The sequence below is a fragment of the Manis pentadactyla genome, chromosome 3 (genome assembly GCF_030020395.1).
Source record: "Manis pentadactyla isolate mManPen7 chromosome 3, mManPen7.hap1, whole genome shotgun sequence".
In the NCBI taxonomy this organism is placed as follows: Eukaryota; Metazoa; Chordata; class Mammalia; order Pholidota; family Manidae; genus Manis; species Manis pentadactyla.
In genome coordinates this window covers 53,784,057-53,804,125 of record NC_080021.1, presented here as the reverse complement: position 1 = coordinate 53,804,125, position 20,069 = coordinate 53,784,057, and the positions used below count along the sequence as shown (strand labels likewise).

The 20,069-nt window shown below is 40.1% G+C and overlaps 1 protein-coding gene across 2 annotated transcripts in view; it reads left to right on the top strand.

Annotated features, from left to right (window-relative positions):
* The first annotated feature begins 215 nt into the window (after nt 1-215).
* Nucleotides 216-20,069, top strand: part of E2F5 (E2F transcription factor 5) — a 28,049-nt gene continuing 8,195 nt past the window's right edge. The window contains exons 1-2 of one of the 2 annotated variants that reach the window (XM_057497917.1): nt 216-733; nt 19,443-19,552. In XM_057497917.1, the coding sequence (XP_057353900.1) occupies nt 500-733; nt 19,443-19,552 (344 nt within the window). In that variant the 5' untranslated portion in view covers nt 216-499. The remainder of the gene's footprint in view (nt 734-19,442; nt 19,553-20,069) is intronic. The other variant, XM_057497918.1, reaches the window with a different exon arrangement.

The following is a 20,069-nucleotide window of genomic DNA, read 5'->3' as shown; positions in this document are numbered from 1 at the left end:
GGAACTGACGGCCACCGGGGATAGTGAGTTTCGGCCCCAGAGAAGTCCTTTCTCCTCCGCGCGTTGCTACAGGGGTCGCCCTTCACGCGGGCAGCTGGCCAACAGCAGGGCGTCCCCGCGACCCGCACCGGCCCCGCGCACGCCTCCTCCCGGCTCCTCCTCCTACAGAAAAATGCGTTTCCCGGCAACGCGGGCCGCGGCGTCACTTCCTGCCATTTAAACTCGGGTTCCCACCCCTCGCTGCCCCTTCTCCTCGCTTCCACTCCCCCTCCCCTCGGTCGTGGGCTGCATTCACGCTTCTCCGGGCTCGGGGAGGGGGCGGAGGCCCGCGTGCCCGGCGGCCGCGAGTCCGGTGCGCTCCCGCACCTGTTGTTTGCAGGAGCCCGGGACCCTTGGTCGCGCCTCGGCCGGCGGCGGGGCGGCCGCGGCGGAGCCGACCCGGCAGGTGGCCGCGGGCGGGGGCGGTGGACGCGGGGCCGACCGCGCGCGTGGGGTCGCGATGGCGGCGGCGGAGCCCGCGAGCTCGGGCCAGCCGGCGCCGCAGGGGCAGGGGCAAGGCCAGCGGCCGCCGGCGCAGCCGCCCCAGGCGCAGCCCCCGCAGCAGCCCCCGCCGCCGCAGTTCGGGGGCGGTGGGGGCGGCAGCAGTAGGCACGAGAAGAGCCTCGGGCTGCTCACCACCAAGTTCGTGTCGCTGCTCCAAGAGGCCAAGGACGGCGTCCTGGATCTCAAAGCGGTGAGCGCGGGAGGCGACCATGGGGGCGGCTTGAGGAAGCCCACCCGGCGCCGCGTGGGTTGGGCGGCGTGGTGCGGACGCGCCCCGCGGGGCCCTGGCCACCCGGGAGCTGGGGCCATGTGGCCGGCACCCGGGCCCTGGACGGCGGGCTGGGGGAGGGACGAGGGACGGGATGGCCCCGACAGGCCGCGTAACCAATGGGGCCCGGCGCTGCGCGGGGCTCTCGACAAAGAGCCCGGGACTGGAGCGCGCCCGCGTGGCCTCCGTGTTCGGACCCGAGGGCGGCAAGGGCCCTTGCTGCCCCGCGTCCACCTGTGGCAGAGGCGTCGGGGCCACCCCGGCGCTTTGCTCGGAGACACCCGGGGATTGATTTTACTGTTGGGGATTGATGGTTTTAATGGACGATTCTAGTTGAGACTTTGTTACTGTTGACGAAAATGAACAAAACCTGATTTTGCCACGTCTAGCGAATCAAGGAAAAAAGTGACTCTCTGCATCTCTTCCCGATAAAATAATAATAGTAATTAAAAAAAACCTCTCCCTCTACACTTATTTTCATTATCCTGATGGTTAGGAGGGGACCTTTGATTTCTGATTTAATTTGGCATCTGAGATTTCTAAAAGTAGATTTGCCATTAGTCAAAAAGGAAAATAAATGTCTTACAACTTTCACCCAAAGGGGTGTAAGTGCTCAGTAAACTGTTTCATGAGAATGTGTGCTTCGTCTTTTACTGCGGTTCAGATTTTTCGAAAAACAACGTGCATCAAAAGCTTTTCTGTTAAACAAAGTGTTTAAACCGTCCAAACAGGATTTGGAAGGATTCCACAGCGCTGAGGAAAAAGAGAATTGTGATCGCTTGAATTAAAATTCAACCGGTGCACCAAGTTTAAGTACCAAAGATTTGAAGATAAACAAAAATTACTAGTGAGTCAGTAATCACTGCAGACCCCTCCTAGGCATTACCCCTAAGTCTGGTCTTATGCTAAGGAATGGTCCCTGCACCCAGGGGACCACCTACCCAGCTTGAGGAGGTGGAGATACCGTGGCTGAGTCTGGAGCCAGGCAAGCAGCCTCTCAGCCGCAGAGCATTCCCAGTACTCTCTGAAAGTAGGGACAGAAGACTCAGGGGATAACGTCTTTTGCTAGGGGCCCTTCTGCCAGTAGAGCCCAGGGGCTGAGGTATGTCTTCGGATCCCCTCTCCTGACCGTGGGTGTAGTAAGTATTCAATAAGTGGTTGTTGAATTGAATTATCTGGATTATTCTACTTTATACAAATGAAGCATGATGCACATATTTTACATTTGGGGAATTATTTTCCACTAGCTTCTTTTTGAAGTGGTATTCCTGGAATTTTCCCAGACCTTTGAAAATACCCGTTGTCTTTTTCCCCCCGCAGTCCCTCCTCCTTCTCTCCCTCAAAGTACTTTATGGCATGTATAGTAGTTAAATTATGAAGTAAATGGATTCAGTTTGAATAATTTATAGTAAGTCATCAAATCATAAGCAAAATCCAGGAATGTTACAAAACACAGCTCACAAACTGCTATTCAGAATCTAGAAATTCAGCTGTACTTCAGTAAAAGGAATCAGGGAAGTTTGGGGGTTTCCAGGTAACACTGAAGTCTGAGGGCTGTATTTTAAGGTCTTTTCTCTCACTTTGCCTCCAAATACTGCCTTGCTTGCCTTTAAATTCTTTGACTTCCTCCTATTTCATCTGTGGCCATACAATTGCTCTCCAGAAGTCACAGAGGCAGTGAGTAGGAAGTGGAGTTTAGTATTTCATAACATTGTTTCATTTATCCTGGAACTTTCTTTAAAGTTCAAAGGTTTCTGCAGTAATGTTATATCTCACTATGTTAAGGACTTTTTAATTCTAGAGGACAGTTCGAGTTATCTTTTTCACATACATATGAAGAAAACATACATGTTTCATTTATTTACCTATATTTTTTCATTAATTTATATGTATATATAAAATCTCATATATGTAAAATCTTACATTGAAATCTTTCCAATGATGTTTCTTTTTATGCATTGTATGGTAAAAAATAGTAAGACATTCTGATGATACCTTTTGAAGATGGACTGACACTGACAATTATATATTACCTCCAATTTGAAAGTATAAAATGACACTTTTTCTTATATTCTTACTTTGGGGGCTTGTATTCAGCATGCATAAGTTACTGATACTTTTGAATTATACAATTATATTTTTAAGAATCAGTTAATAAAACGTTTTTTGTGAATATCATGAATAAAACAATTTTAGCAACCTTCCCATCCAAATATCTTGGATCTCCATAAAATACCCAAAATGACATAGATGCTATTTCTTTTTTAACCGATGACATATACTACTGAAAAATAAGAACATAATGCTGTGTCTGAGTGATTCATTTCTTCTCTATAATATAGCTAATTGAAGACATAGTTTAACAAAGCAAATAAATTCTAATAAAGCTTTCTAGTTTAATTTAACAGGAGGGAATGGAAGCACCTTGGAAGTGTTTTGAGAAAACTTTTACTCAATATCCCCCACCCACACTCCCATCATATAGCTTCATTAACAACACTGGTAGTAGTGGTTATTACTTTTTGTTCCAGTGATGTGACAAGTTATATCACAGTCCTTCAAGCTATGTGGTTTGCTAATTTATGCTGCTAATAGCTAACATTTATTTAGAGTGTACTATGTAACAGGCGTTTTACATATATTAACTAATTTTATCCTCTTATCAACAGTGGATATTTGGGCCTAACATCCCCATTTCACAGATGAGAAAGATTTGAAACTAAACTACTTTTTCTTGTTCTTTATGCTATACTGTCTTTCAGTATTATTTTAAAAAAGTAAACCACACACAAAAAAAACAAGGTTTTCATGAGTGTAAGGGCATGGAATCTTTCTTCTAAAGAAAAATGATTATTTTTACCCCTCAACTGATAGAAGAGGGAGGTATTGAGCTCCTGCTTTGAAATTGAGGGTTTTGATGGCAAATCCAAATTGTTTCATAAATTAAATTAGGGTTCCGTTTTGCCAGAACTAAGAATTTAAAGAACTGTTGGGATAGTCATGACGGTCTATATGTTGTTTTGAAAATGTCTGTTAAATATAATTTCAAACCGAGTTTCTATATTTTATTTGACATATTGGTGCCACCTTGAATTTTTTAACATATGATCAAGATTGCTTATCTCTTTTATTGTAATTGTTTAAGTTAGAGATTGCTGGAATGATACCTGGGTTAATATAAAGTATTTATGGTGTTTCTTATCACACAGGTCCCTGATTCATACCCACTTATGACTAACCGATTAATACCCTGGAAGAAATACATAATCTAAAGCTGTAGTTTGTGACATCAAGCAAAGATTTGGTATCACAGAATAAAGGAAGAATTAGCCTAAAGAAAGATATATGGATAGGACAGCTCAAACTTTAGTGCATAGTTAAAAATTCTCAGAACAGTTTCATTTTCTGAGTATATATCCCCCAAAATTGAAAACAGGGTCTTGAGCAGATATTTGATTACCCATGTTCATAGCAGTGTTATTCACAGTAGTCAAAAAATGGAAGCAGTACAACTGTCCATCAACAGATGAATGGATAAGCAAAATGTGGTATGTTCATACAGTGGAAGATTATTCCACCTAAAAAGGAAGGAAATTTCTCTCACATACTACAACATAGATGGCCTTTAAAGACATGCTAGTCACAAACAAACCCTATTTGATTCTACTTACATGAATTAACTATAGTAGTAGAAACAGAAACAAGAGTGACTGCCAGGGGTTGACACAGGGAGAGAATGGGAAGTTGCTGTTTTAATGGGTGTTATAGGCTGAATTGTGTCCCCTCAAAATTCCTGTGTTGAAGCCCTTACCCCCCAGTATCTCAGAATGTGACTGTTTGGAGATGGGGCTTTTAGAGAGGTCACTAAGTTAAAATGAAATCATAAGGGTAGGCACTAATCCAATCTGACTGGTGTCCTTATAAGAAGGGAAATTTAGACACACGGTCACCAGGGATGCAGGTGCACAGCGGAAAGCCCCTGTGAGGACACAGTGAGAGGGTGGCCGTCTGCAAGCCAAGGAGAGGGGCTTCAAAGAAACCAAACTCACTGACACCTTGATCTTCCAGCCTCCAAAACCATGAGCAAATAACTTTTTGTTGTTTAAGCCACCCACGTTGTGGTGTTTTGTTATGGCAGGCCTAGGAAACGAATGCTATGGAGTTTCAGTTTTGCAATATGAGAAGCATTCTGGAGCTTGGTTATACAGTAGTGTAATGTACTTAAAACTACTGAACTGTAAGTTTAAAAATGGTTAAGATGGAACATTTTAAGTTAGTGCATTTTAGCACAATTTTAAAAATGTATAAAACAACAGTGTTGATTGCACTGCATACCTAATAGAATGGCAAAAATCCAAAAAACTACCAACTCCTAATGCTGGTAAGAATGTGGAGCAACAGGAACTCTCATTCACTGCCTGTGGGAATGCAAAATGGTGCAGGCACTTTAGAAGACAGTTTGGCAGTTTCTGTAAAACTAACCCTATCTTTACCATATGATCCAGCTATCACACTACTTGGTATTTTCCTAAATGAGCTGAAAACTTATGTCCACACAAAACCCTGCACACACATGCTTATGGCAGCTTTACTTACAATTGCCAAAACTTAGAAGCAACCAAGGTATCCTTTAGTAGGTGAATGGATAAATAAACCCTGGTGTAGCCAGACGATGGAATACTATTCAGCGTTAAAAGAAGAGAGCTATCAAGCTATGAAAAATCATGGAGGAGCTTTAAATAGAGAAACTAATCTGAAAAGGATACATACTGTGTAATTCGAAGTGTGTAACATTCTGGAAAGGTAAAACTACGGAGACCTGGAGTGGGAGGGTGGAGGGAAAGATAAACAAGCAGAGCATAAAGGATTAAAAATAACTATTTTATAAACTTTTATAAAGGATTATAAAAAGTTTATATTATTTTTAGTGCAATAAAATTATTCTGTGTAATACTGTAATGACGGTTACGTGTTATTATACATTTGTTAAAACCCATAGAATGTGCACCACCACGAGCGAACCCTATTGTAAGCTATGGAGTTTGGGTAATAATTATATGTCAATGTAAGTTCATCCATTTTAACAAGTTTACCACTCTGCTGAGGGATATCAATAGTGGTGGAGGCTATGCATGTGTGGAGGCAAGGAACTCTGTACTTTTTGCTCAATTTGTTGTGAACCTAAAACTGCTTTAAAAAATAAAGTCTATTAAAAATGCATACATAAACCTGATCTGGATACATCCATTCCAGGGTCTAATGATTAAACATCTATTAACTACAAGATGCGTGGCTAAATGGAAAAAGAAAATTTCCAGGAGACTAAAGCTCTACAACACTAATACAAATGATTACTAATAGCTAAGACTAAATGAGTGGCAAAATGCCAGAAGCTTTATAACAAAACTATAAAGGAGATAACTATATCTCTATTTTGCTGATTAGGAAATTGAGTCATAACAAGGCTAAGTGACAGCCAATATCCACTGTAAATGAGTTATGAACCCAGGTAGCCTGATGCCAGAATTGGTGCCCTGAATCACCAGGCTGAGCAAAAGGTACCTGTCTTCAAGATTTTGGTATAATTTGAGAAACAGCTTTATTATAGAAGAACAACAACAAGTCAGACATAACATTTTACCTGTGTGCACAGTATAAACAGGCTCATACTTAAGACAGTAGCTATGAGTTCTTGGTTCTCATTCTGCCACTTCCTGGCAGTATCCTTGAGCAAGCCTCACATCCTGTATATCTCACCATTACCATGGGATGTGCAAATTGAACATAAGGAGGAAGAAGGGATGAGCCACTCAAACTGGTAGCAGTGCTTTGTGAACTGACAAGTGCCAGGTAAGTTTTATTTTTGTGTTAAGCTGTGCAGTCCTTCCACCCTCACGTTTCAAGAAAGGTAGTGGCCTGAAAGGTATTATAACAATATTTCTCAGTGTGTAGACCAAAGATCAAATGCACCAGAACCTCCCAGATCTTAATAAGAACACAAATTCTGATGTCAGACCTCAGAACTCTGGTTCTGTAGACTAGGGAAGGTGCCTAGGAATTTGCATTTTTAAACAGATAATCCAGATAATTGTGATGCCTGCTGGACATCATAGAATTTTGAGAACCATGGAATGAGTTTGGCCTTTTCTTTTCCAGTCTTAATATTCACGAATCAGAAATAACTTCTGGTAGTAGGAGTTGATATCAAGCAGAGTTGACTGAGCTGCTCCGGGAAAATGTTGGAGGTTAGGGATCAAATAAATGTCCCTTTTATACGCTCTGGAATCATCTCTGCACATGTCTTTGAAATGCAGCTTATTACAGCTTTTAAATTCTACACTACTAAGTAAGGGACCTAATTTTGAGTGAAAATGAACCAGCTTTGAGAGTTGTCTCTGTAATGGAAAAAATTAAAATCCACTTTCATAGTAAAAGTCTATTTTATTCTACTTCTGGGGAGACTAGAAAAATTACAAACTTTTGAAAGTTCAGATTTAATTATTAAAAAGAGCAAAATCAGTGCAAGTTTTGCTGAGTCTTCAACATTTTTGTGTTCCAGGGGGCAGAGCAGTGAATGAGATGTTGCTCAAAATGATGTTAAGAGCCTCAGTCATTGGGGAAAAGTTCTTTCCTTAAATAAGGGTTTACATAGGCAGGAATGTAGATATTTCGGGAAGATTCTCAGCACAGGGATAAGGAGTTTCTAGTTAAAATCCTCAGTTAGCTGAGAGTTTATATAAGCAGGGTGTCCAGGTATTTTGGTTAAGCTCTTGTTGATTTTATACATCATTTTATTTTTATAAATATGTTATTAAAACTTTAATAATAATAGGGTATTAACACCCTAGAGAAACACTTTGCATTGCTATCTCACTTAAAGGGGAAAAATTGCACAGAAAGTTTAACAAATCCATAAAATGGAATAAAAGGTAGCAACATGAAAGCATAATACACCGAAAACATCAAATAAGTAATTACTGAAACTTGTTATTTCACATGAATACAGTCCATGTGAATCTACTCAGTTCTTCATTAGTAAAGTTATTTCAGTGAAAAAGTATTCAGTCATCTGTTTACAAGAAACACCCAATGAAAGAAAGGACTCAAAAAGTTTAAATTAATATATACTAGGTGAAGGGAAAGAGAGCAGAAATCAGGAGTGGAAGTACTTATACTCAGATCAAGTCTACCTTAACATCAAGGGCACTAAATGGTATGAGCTGAAGTTTTTAAGAATAAAATAATCCAAGGATGAATTATAAAAGTCAAATGCTTTTGTTAGCTGATCGAAACAATGAAATGTTTGAATATGGGTCCCTATCAATGTGGACCACATGTATATTTGCCTGGAGATGTGTATCATACTGTGACATTTCTTTACTATGTTAAGTATTGGTATGGTGAAAATTCTTAAACTGCTTTTAGATTTTGCCCATTAAAACTGACTTTACCTAATTATCAGTCCATGAGTCTCCTTTTGTGTCTCAAATTTAATATGTTCATGAAAGGGAGGATTTTTTTTCTAATTTACCCTTTTAAACTTAAAACAGAATTGTTGAAGTAACATATAAATAATAGCTTGGAAAAGATTTAGTCTAGAATAAAAATTACCCAGTCTGCCACCACCCAAAAAGGACCAGTGTTTCCTAGTTTCAATATTCCTTGAATTTGTTACACCTTTTTCTAGTTGAGGTCAAACTTGTATTTTCTAAAATCATAAACATCATTTGTGATGGCCTCACAATTCAGATCAGTCATATTGATCATTCTTGTAGGTAAGTACAAGTTTCTAGGCTCTTTTCCACTTCATTCAACAGAGATGAGCTAACCACTGTGTGCCCTAGTCCTTTCCTTCAGTGGGAGAACATCAGGGAAATTGGAAATTACACACTTTTTGCACCATAAGGGGATATATGGAAGCACCTACTTAACCTCAGGGATTGGTGATGTGAGTGCCATTGAAGGCTTCAGGGAGCAGGTAGGAGCTGAGCTGGGAACTATCAGATGACTGATACGGTAAAATCCAAGAATTACAGTCATGTTGCTCCTCTGCTTAGAACAACAGCTGAACACTTCATCTGGCTCTCCCTCCTCCTCTACCTTTTCTAAAGGCCTTGCCCCTTACCTGTCCTGTGCCACTGGCCTCCAGTACCCTCACATGCCCTCCCCTCCATCTGAGGGTGCTGCACAGGCCTGTCCTGCCTGGAGCACATCTCTACATACAGTCATTTGGCTGTTTCTCTACCCTCCGGTCTCAGGTTAAATGGTTCCTCTTAGATGCTGAGGTAGGTGAAATAACGATCTCCCACCTGCAAGATGTCCACATCCTAATGTTCAGGACTGAGTGTGGCAGAGATGTTCGTGGATTATCCAGATGAGTCCATTGTACTACAAAGTTCCTTAAAAGTGGAAGAGAAGCAAAAGACAGAACCAGAGAGACGGCAGCATGAAAAGGCCTCGGCTACACTGTTGCTGAAGGAAGGGAGCCACCAACCAAGGAGTGCAGCCAACTGGAAGCTAGAAAAGACAAATAGATTCTTCCCTAGAGCCTCCAGGAGGGACACAGCCTTACCAATACCTTGATTTTAGCTCAGCGAGACCTAATTTGAGCTGCTGACTTACAGGCAATATAATAAATGCATGTTGTTGTAAGCCACCAAATTTGTTGTAATTTGCAACAGCAGCAATAGAAAACCTACAGGTGCATTTCTTGACTTCCCCTTAATCTAACGGGGCGAAAGTTGGTTCCATTTTATTCTCTTTATCAGCAACCTCTTCTTTTCCTTAATACCCTGTATCACTGGGTTTTTTTTTCTTTGTTCATTTGTTTGTCCATGTTTCCCTCTAGACCAAGTGCTGTGTGCGGTGAGAGACTGTCTTGTGTTAGCAGTGCTGATCCAGTCGGTCTGTCACCAGCGTTCAACAAGTAGTTGAGTGAATGGATTTCACTTAAGTGACAGGGCATTCGCAGCAAGGCAGCGTGTGCCAGAGCTGGGAGGCCAGGGAAAGGGGCACATTTGAGAAGCTATAAATCAGATGACTGCTAGAGTAAGAGAATATGGTTGAATTGCAGGCAAGAGTTCAGGCCGGACTAGGGTAGAGGCAGTGGAAGTGTAAAGAAGTGGAGATTCAGATGATGTTTATACTGCAGCACTTGGAAGCTGATTCTGTAGGAACAGGAATAATCCTGGATGAAATGCCAAGTCACTGGCTCGGTCAGTTAAATGGATCATGGTGATTTTCATTTAGAAGTTCTAAAGAAGGAGATTTGGGGAAAGGTAAGTTCAGTTCTGGACAGGTGTGAGATACCCAGAGGTCATCCTTGAGTAGACTGGTTGGTAGCTTGTGGGAATTTTGAATCTGGCAACAAGGAAAAAAACCTGGGCATACAGTTTAAACCTTCTCCAGGCAGAAGGATGGGCCTGTGCAGCATGAAATGGTTCAGAATGGAAAGAAGACCAAGAATGGGACTCAGGCAACACTAATGGTTCAGGAGCAGCAGAAAAAAAGGAGGCTGAGGAAGAACAACAGACACTTAGGAGAAAAACCCTGGGGGGTCATGGTGGCATCAAGGCCAGGTCAGTGTTGTGGGATGGAGGGAATAACCAACCAGTGTCAAGTGCTGCAGAAGATACAACAAGACTTTGTGGTATCCATTGGATTCAGCAACCAAGGTCTAGAAAACATTTTTGGCACTTAGACATTTTGAATTATTTCTATTTATAATAATCTATACTAAAGGATTACTAGATCAGAGGATAGTAAACATTTTTAGGGCTAATGGCTTTAAACAAGATGCTATTAGTATACACTCCACAAACAGCATTGATCATGACCAACCACCTCATTACATCAGAAGTAGCATAGTATAGTGGTTAAAGCATGCACCCTGGATTTATATCCTGATTTTACTACATTCAGTGGTGTTGGGCAAGTTATGGAGCCTCAGTTGACCCTTTTGCAAAAATGGCGGCAATAATAGTATCTATCTCTTATGGTTATTATTATAGGAATTGCTAAAGTGAGTTTTTACCAGTTACACAGTGCCTGGCACACAGTAAGGGCTGTTCCCAAGTGTCTGTTATATAAATGGTAGATAGATATGTAGATAGGAAGAATCAATATTAGGTATTTGGATGCTTTCATATTTTACAAATTTGAAAAGTAGTGAATGATAGTATCAGTGTTTTATAGTTGATTTTATACAGGCATAATTTGCACACACTAACACGCTCCCATTTTAAGCACATAGTTCAATGGTTCCGACAAGTGCTTATATCCATAACCACCACAACTAGATGGAAATCATCACCCAGAGCAGTTCTTTCGTCTCCCAGCCAATACCCTGCCTCACCCTCAGTCCCAAGCAGCCATCGTTCTATTCTCTTTCCCATGAATTAATGACCTAGAGTTTCATGCCAATGTACTCGTACAGTATGTACTCTCTTTTTAACTTCTCTCACTCCACATAATGATCCACTTATGTCGTTGCATATACCAGTAGTTCATTCCTTATATCCAAGTGGTATTTTGTTTTACGAGTACCTTGGACTTTCCTTATCCATTCATTGGTATTTTGTTTTACGAGTACCTTGGACTTTCCTTATCCATTCATTTGTGCCTGTCGTAATTAATTAGGTACAAGCCTTTGTGTAGACAAAGATTTTGATGGCTTTAATTTGCATTCTTTTAGTGATTATTCCTTTCTTAGCTCATTAAAAGTTTGAAAACTTCAAGAACGTTAGCAATTTTTTGGTGTGAATTCCATCTTTTGTCAACATTTTAATTTATGGTCTTCAGGCTTTTTTTTATATGAGTTTTAAATGTTGAGATAATGGAATCTTTATCTTTTCGTTTTTATTTCTCTTAGAGATTCAACATTTAGAACTTCCTAGTGAAGAATACTTTTGTTATTTTGATGTACATACATGTGTGCAAGTGTGTGTGTATTTGAGGAAGAGATGCCCCAGTAATTTGGAGAGATTTTAATCAGTTTTCAGGATAGGCTGTTGGGCAGTTATGAAGGAGACTAACAGGAAAGTTGAGTTTAACTAGGTTAGTCATAGTTCACACTCACCATAATCTCTTTGAGATCTTTAGATTTATTTGAAAATCCATACCAGACTAGTATATTCTTCTTGAATATGACAAGTCCAGGTATCTTGAAACCATTGTTTATCCTTTAGATAATGAGCTTTTGTCCATAGCTGAGTTTTCTGATTATGTCAGTAACATTATTTCTTATTAAAAACATTTACCGTTTTGGCTTGAAAATTTTCCAAAATGTGTTACATATATCTGTCTTCTTAAAACTGCAAATACTATGAAGACAGTAAGTTTTTGGTAATTCAAGATAGTCACAGTGAATATTGTTTGTATTCTTTGGAGATGATACCCTTAAAGCTTTTCGAAGAACACTGGACTGCTGCCATGTCCAATGGCCTCAGTTTTGTCTGCATGGTGAGTTTTTTGTCCCTTCCATTGTTTCTTTCTTGTCCTTTGCTGCTGGGATGCCTCCCTAGGGTCCCAGATGGTACTTTCAGTTCTGTGGACATAGTAATTAAATAGCCAACTATTATGAATTATAAAAGGGCTAAGTAGGATTCAAATGAGGTAAACTCAGTGTAGCAAAATACAGCTTTTTCTACATTTTCGCTTTTCAGAAGCCCTTTTCCCTTCTTCATTGTGCTTGACTGTGTTCTGAAGTGTTAACATAAGTGAGTTATACCACATACATAGGCATGTTCTATTGCATTTCATGGTAAACCTTTCAAAGAACAGTATTTCCTTATTACTTTAGGTGAGAAATTGAATCAATAATAGTAATCATAGCTAACACAAATGTAATGCATATCATGTGCCAGACACTCTTTAAGTGTTTCAAATATACAAATTTAATCCATAAAAATGTCTTACCAATCGTCTTACAGATGAGGCAGAAAGAAGCTAAGTAACTTCCCCAGGACCCTAGAGCTAGGATGTGGGGCCTATCCCACAAGCCATGGAGCTCACTTCTATGCCTGTCACCAACAGGATGACACAGAATGTGCAGATGCACATCCCAGTGGTAGAATAGTAGATGTATGCTTAATTTTTCTCCTCTGGTAAGAAGTTGATACTTAATGAGAAGAAAATTTCCAAATGCAGTGCGGTTGAAGACTTAGGCAAACAGTCTCTAGAGTGTTTGCAATTTATAGATTTCAGAGTTTCAGCCAGCTTTTCCTACTTAAATAGATACTTTATCAAATACCTTCTTTTTTATTTTGAGTAATGTTCAGTAACTTGAGCAAGACAATAAAAATAAAGTTGCTTTTTAAAAGCTTATACAGCATTTATTAGAAGGTACAAATTTCCAATTATAAAATAAGATATGGGGGTACCATGTATTTACAACTTCCAGTTACAAAATATATAAGACATGGGAGGATACAGTGGATAACATAGAGAAATAGTCAATAATATGTAACAATTTTTATAGTGATAGATGGTAGCTAGATTTACTGTGGGTCACTTTGAAATATTAAATCACAGTTATACACCCAAAACTAATGTAATGTATGTAAACTACATTTCAATTTAAAAATTAGAACAAATTTAAAGCTTAAGCATTTCTCTCTATATATGCACATATATAGCTTCAATATATAAATGCATTACATATAAAATATATTACATATAATATATATAATATACACTAAATTACATATAATAGTATGTATAATATATACCAAATATGTATAGTATATTAGTATATATATTTATTAACTTTAAAACAGGAGCAAATATATACATAGCAAATATAGCAGTTAGTTTGGGGTAGCAAAAACACTGGAGTTTTTTTGAGGAGATACCCCTTTCAGGCATGGTGCAGACTGGGAATTGAAACACGTGCTTAGTGCTGCATCTGGAGGGAGCCCTTTGTATCGTTCAAGTTATTTTTTAATATTTAATTTCCTTCTTGCCTTAATGTTCCCTACAGTCCCATTGAAAGCACACGGCTACCTCCTCCAGGAACTTCCTTTTTTGCCCCCACCTTAAGTAATCTTTCTTTTTTCAATCTCTTAATAACACTTCATCACTACGTTTTTTAAGCCTCATTCTCTAACACAGGATGTTAGCCATAATCCCAAAGCCTTAGATATGTACACAGTTTTGTTACTATTTACCATTTTTTAATAAATAAGTGGAAATGAAGATCTTCCTGCTTTTTCGGATGATTTTATACGCTCTAGACGAAACCACCTATAACCCTGTGGTGCTTGAATCACTTATTCAGTGCAATGACGTAGCTTGGAAATTTTGATGGTGCACCACATTTGTTACTGTCTTTTGAAAGACAGAGGCCCATTTGAAAATGTTTTGTCATGAATTCATGCCAGATTTCACCTCATTTTTCATTAGCTTTCTTTTTTCTATAAAATGGGCAGAATGATACCTACTTTATAAAGAAGCAGCTGTGAGCATTAATTTAGATAACATCTGAGAAAGATCCCATTACAAATTACCCCACTACTGGCTCACAAATGGTTCTTTGCTGTGGGTTGAAATTAAACATTCTACATATTAATTATCTTTAACAGTGTTTGAAATTAGCTGATCATCCAAAAGATCAGAAAATACCACGTGTCACAGCTGAACCTGAGTTCAGTTTTTTTAAAGTTTTCATTAAAATATTTTATTGGTGCCTCACTGAGGTTCCTTCCACCTTATTTCCAGCATCCCACGCTTGTGCATGTGTATGTAACTAATTGATTTTATGTAATGTTTCTATCACACTTTATTCATTATTGGATTCTGGTCCTCCCCACTGCCATGTAGTTTCTGAAGCACAGTGGCTAAGACATTGAGCGCACACCTACCTGCAGCTGTGGTTCCCGGAAGAGAGTTAAATTACCCGCTTTGCAGATGGAGAACCTGAAAGACGGGCTGTTTCCCGTAGTTATTGTTTTCATGTTAGCCCTTTTGAATGCAACATCATGCTTCATCAGGAGAACATCCCTGGACAAATGAGCCGCAACTAACCTTAACTCAAATAAAGCTACCACATAATCTCTCTCCCTCCCAAAGTTAACCCTGGGTCTTAGTGGACTCATTTGTTAAAGTGAAAGGGTGGAGCCAGGAAATTTTTAAAGCCCTTTTTAGCACCTGTATGTGATCTCTCAACTCTCCTGGTTTACTTGTCTCGCTCACCCCTTAAAAGCATCAAAAGCTTTAATTTTGTGCCGCTTATAGACGTAACTTTGTTCACCACTGGTCATTTTTAGGAAAGGATTTCCCATCTGAGAGGGAGATCTGATTCTTTCAGAGGGTTATGTTTGTTTATTTTTCCCGAAAAATTAGTGTAGTGCAATTAGATGCTTCCTTTGTGGCTTTATAGGTCAAGTCCTACAATAGCAAATGCAACATTTGAGTAAATTTGATGCATGCACACGTGCATTTATGCAGCAGCTATAGTGACAGCATGGGGTGAGACTGTAGTCACTTTGCCATCTGCCTGCCCCTTGTTGGTGCCCAGGCTATTTTCCAGGGCTGGGGAAAAATGCAAAATGGTGCTGATGGCGCTCACTTTAAACTCATGTCCACTAACTTCAAAAGAACCAATAATGGGGTCCAGCATTCCTTCTACCCTGCTTACTCTCTTGCTCTCCTAGATCCGTATTTCACCCTCTGTTCTATCCAAAAGTTAACGGCCTCTTCCTCCCTTGATTCCCCTCACCACCACCTCCACTGATGAGAAAATAAAAAGCAACTGGAAGGAAATGTAACCTCTCCTCCTGCCTTGTCCACTGTCGTACCTCCATCTGCACCTGGGCCCCTGCTGGCCTTCCGTCATTAATATGCTCTGTTACTATCTGAGGCCAAACTCTCAGCTCATCTGATTCACACCCCCCTCGGCCTATGTACATCTATTTATTTAGCGGTTGTCCCTTGTCTTCCCTGCATCGTTAATTATCCCTCTTCCTCTATTACCAGACCATTCTTATTATGTTGAATTATTTCCCATCTTTAAATGAAGAGGGAGGAAGAAAAACACTTCCCGGAGAGACCATGCTTCCCTACAGCTACTGCCCCATTTCTCTTCCTCTTTGCAGCAAAATTCTTCAAAAGAGTTGTCCACTCTAGCTTTCCACTCTTTCTTGAAACCTCTCCATTGAGGCTTTTGATTCCATTACTCTGCCGAACAGCTCTGACCAGGGATTTTCACCAAGTCAGAGGCGCTGCTCAGGCCTCAGTGCTGGTCTCACTCATCCTGATGGCAGCATTCGACATGGTCACTTGTTCTCAGGCTCTTCCTTGGCTTCCAAGACCCCACTCTCGCTACTTCTTTGGCCCCAGTGGCAGGTTGCACCTCGTTTTGCAGACTTTAAGCACTAGAGTACCCCAAGATCACTCGAGTATGCTCGCTTTGTAGGTGAATCCAATGGGTCCTAAAACGCATGTTTACGATGAATACCGAATTTGTATTTCTAACATGGACCTCCCAGCCCACACATTCTCATGTCCATGGTCTCCCGGATTTCTCTCTTGGATGTCAGGATGTCCAAAGCCACGTTCCTGGTTTCCAGTGCCCCACACCTGTTCCTGCTGCAGTCTTACTCTCTCCAGTTGCTCATATCAAAACTTGTGGGGACACCCTTGACTCCTCTTTCAGGGTCTGCTGCTGGCTGTATCTTCAAAATACATCTTGAATCTCAGGTTTTCTCACAACCTCCACGGTACCCCTTCATCCAAGCCACTACCATCTCTCGAATTATAATTATTGCCATTGCCTTTCTTCTGCCCAAAGCAGCCAGAGAGAAACTTTTAAAATGTGGAGTCAAATCACCATGTACTAAAAGCCTTGCAGTGATTTTCCATTTCACTGAGAGTAAAAGCTGAAGTCTTTAACAACGGCCTGCAACCCTCAGGGATGGGGCCTCTGTTATCTTTCTTGAGGACGTTATCATCTTTGTCTCCCTGTCTGTCTGCCTCTTCCCCTCTGTGCCTGGCTTCTCCCCTCTGTCCATCCCTCCCTATCCTCCCCCTGCCCTCAGTCTCCCTCTCACCCACTATTCTGGCCCCTTTGCTTGCCTGCCTTTCTTTGAAGGAGCTGAGCATGTCCCACTTCAGGGCCTTTGCATTTGGCTGCTTCCACCAGATGTTCACAGAGGTCGCTTCTTCCATTCATTTCAAATGTCACCTCATCAAAGAGCTCTTCTTTGAAAACCCTATTAAATATAGCACCTCCCTACATGCATTCCTCTTAACATGATTTGTGCTGTTGGATATTATTAACTCTTCTCCCCTCTTTGCAAGCAGGGACTTTGTTCTGTCGCTACTGTATCATTAAGACTCAGAGTAAGCTTGGCACATTGTTGGTGCTGAATGAATGGTGATAGTGATTCATTGTATGATTCTAGTAAGTATGAATGCCTTAAATTACTTAATAAAACTTTTGAAGAATTGAAAATGTAATTTTTCAAAACATTACATCAAGTATGATAAGTTCATGTACATACATCTCTAAATCTTAAAATCTCCTGTTTCAACTTGTGTTTTGATAATAAGGCTTTTACTTACCAATGTTTAAGTATTACTTTTGCAGCAGGCATTGTGTTAAGATTATCCAGTTTAACTCCCACAGTTCATCATATGGTATTCCATTTTACAAAAAAAATGGTAATAAGGCTTATTAAGTTTGATACCAGCTGAAGATAGGAAGTGGCCAGGCTGGGATTTGATCTCCAGGTGCTTAACTCCAGAAGCTAACATCCAAAGCAGGATGTGACTGCCAAAATAAAAGCCTCCTGGAGAATCCTTTTTAAATGATATGCTGCTCTGTACATGCTGGTCATGTCTATGTTTATAGACTTAAATAGAAATGTATTTAAGAGCTAATGTTCAGTTTTGGAGGTCAAAGATTAATATTTGTAATTGTTTAACTAATAAGTATAAAGTAGGTAATTTTTAAAACTTTAAGCTGAAAGAGAGCTCTCCTGGGCTTCTGTGGTCTGGTTCATACAAACATATTCTGAGGTCCTGACTGGTGAGCTGTTGCTATGGTTGTGAATGCTTTTGTGTGTGAGTACATAGATACGGGCAACACAGAGCCAGCTCAGAGGGCTCTGGGCTCCTTCTCAAGCGGGCCTCTCCAGGGGGGAGTGTGTGCTGAACCCACAACTTCAGATTTTTAGTTAACTTTGTAGTAGAGTATTGCTCTTTAGCAAATCAGCTGTAACCTCAAGAATAGAAACTTTATGAAGGGGGTTGCTAAGTGCAAGGGAAGAGAATATCAGTGAAACCATGGCTAGTCCCACTTTAATTTTGTGGTTCTCTAGAAGAGATGGAGCTGGGGGACTCAAAGAGCCTCACTTTCTGGTTCTTCCTTCTCTCTGCTGCATCCTACTTCTCTCCTGGTCCCCTGTCTGAGGTGTGACCCCTTTCCTGAAGACCCGAGTGACTGGACAATAGTGACCTACATTTTTGGCAGCAGAGCAAGTGGATTGATAGAATGGACATTTTGCTCAAGGGTTTAGCTGCCTGTGAAATGAGCAGTAGCTGTCAGTCACATTGCTCTCCGTGGAAGGAAGGTCCAGGTAGCAAACAATATGCTGTCCTGGAGTTTTGTAGGAGCTACTTTTTTTTTTTTTTTAATAGAATTAAGAAAGTAATGATGCTCTGGGAGAGCTGGCAACCAGTTATAGGAAGCTACATCCTGTTCATTAATTAGGTAATGTGCTGAATATTGTAAGACAGAAGTGTGTTTTTCATTATTATCATGAATCTTATCATATGACTCCATATTCAAGACAGGCTATTGTTGAATTCACTCTGAAAAAGCTCTCATTTTTCTTTGAGGTTCTGTTTGTTCTATTGGGGAACAGATGTCAGAAACTTGAGTGGGAATCAACCAGAGGAACTGTACAGCAATCCTGAATTCATTTATAACATGATAGCATGAAGTATTTTTGTTGCTCTTACCTAATGTGAGTGAAATTAACAAACTTTTGTATGATATTTGCTGGTACCATGACTTTTTGCTGAAAACTTTGATTTCTTATTGATTTTATGCTTTGGGTTGGGATGGCACGATTCATTCCTCCATTTTCACTGAGTTTTAAAAAGGCAGGTAATGTAGTTTGAATTATTACAAGTGTGTGTGTGTAATTTAGGATTCTCTGCCCCCCCCACCATGTGTCTTAATTAAAAATTGCTGAGATATAATTTTTCGAACTTTCGATATATAATTAAGGCTGCTTTTAGCTGAGACTGTTTATGAACAGAGAAATAAGATAGGAAGTGACATGGGTAGACAATTAATAGCTCCTCCTCAGGATTAGTCCATAAGGTGACACAAAGTATTCTCATTGTGTTCTTCTGTTTTTGTGGGCTTTGTGTCATGACCTCTCCATTTTTTTCTCCATTCCAACATCTGCTGGCTTTTAAGTGAAATAGTTTCTATGGTATTTGCAATGTTGTAGAGATGTTTTAAACATACCCAGATATTGTTCCCAAGCAACTGACCAGGTCAAATTTGGAATTGGGCTCTCATGCTATGAACTTAATAATTAACGCTTTTTGGCTTTAAAATATGAATTGTCCTTTATTTAATTGTTCTTTGTCCCTCACCCCCTCCCCTTTTTTTAAACAGGCTGCAGATACTTTGGCTGTGAGGCAAAAAAGAAGAATTTATGATATCACCAATGTCTTGGAAGGAATCGACCTGATTGAAAAAAAGTCAAAAAACAGTATCCAGTGGAAGTAAGTTACAAGCCAGTACCCTCGGAACCCTCTTCTAAATCCTTTTCTTCCCAATGCTCTGTAAAATCTGACCTTTCTACCATCTGTCTCTCAAATTCTCTACTTCAGCCTTCCACTCTAGTCACACCAGGCCCCTTATTTTTTCCTGGTCACCCCTCCTGGCCTCTGTATATGTCACTCCTGTGTTGGTATGGTCTCTTGCTCTTGCTGTTGTTTTATTTATAGTCTTAACGTTCTAATCTTTTTCTCCCTAAAGTTACTCATTTGGCACACACTGTATTGCTTTGTATTATTAATCTGTCTTTGCCTGAGTGTCTATCTGCTCAATTAATATAATCTCCATAAGAACAGGAACTATGTCTTCCACATAGGAATATGAACCTTATAAATAATAGTTGATTGAAATGCATGTTATCATTTGTTAACTGTTGTATAGTTAGTTGTATGTTTGAATGTGAAAAATACTTTCTGTTCTGCATATATGTCCCCTTTGGCTTTAGTTTTCTGTTTTGTTTTG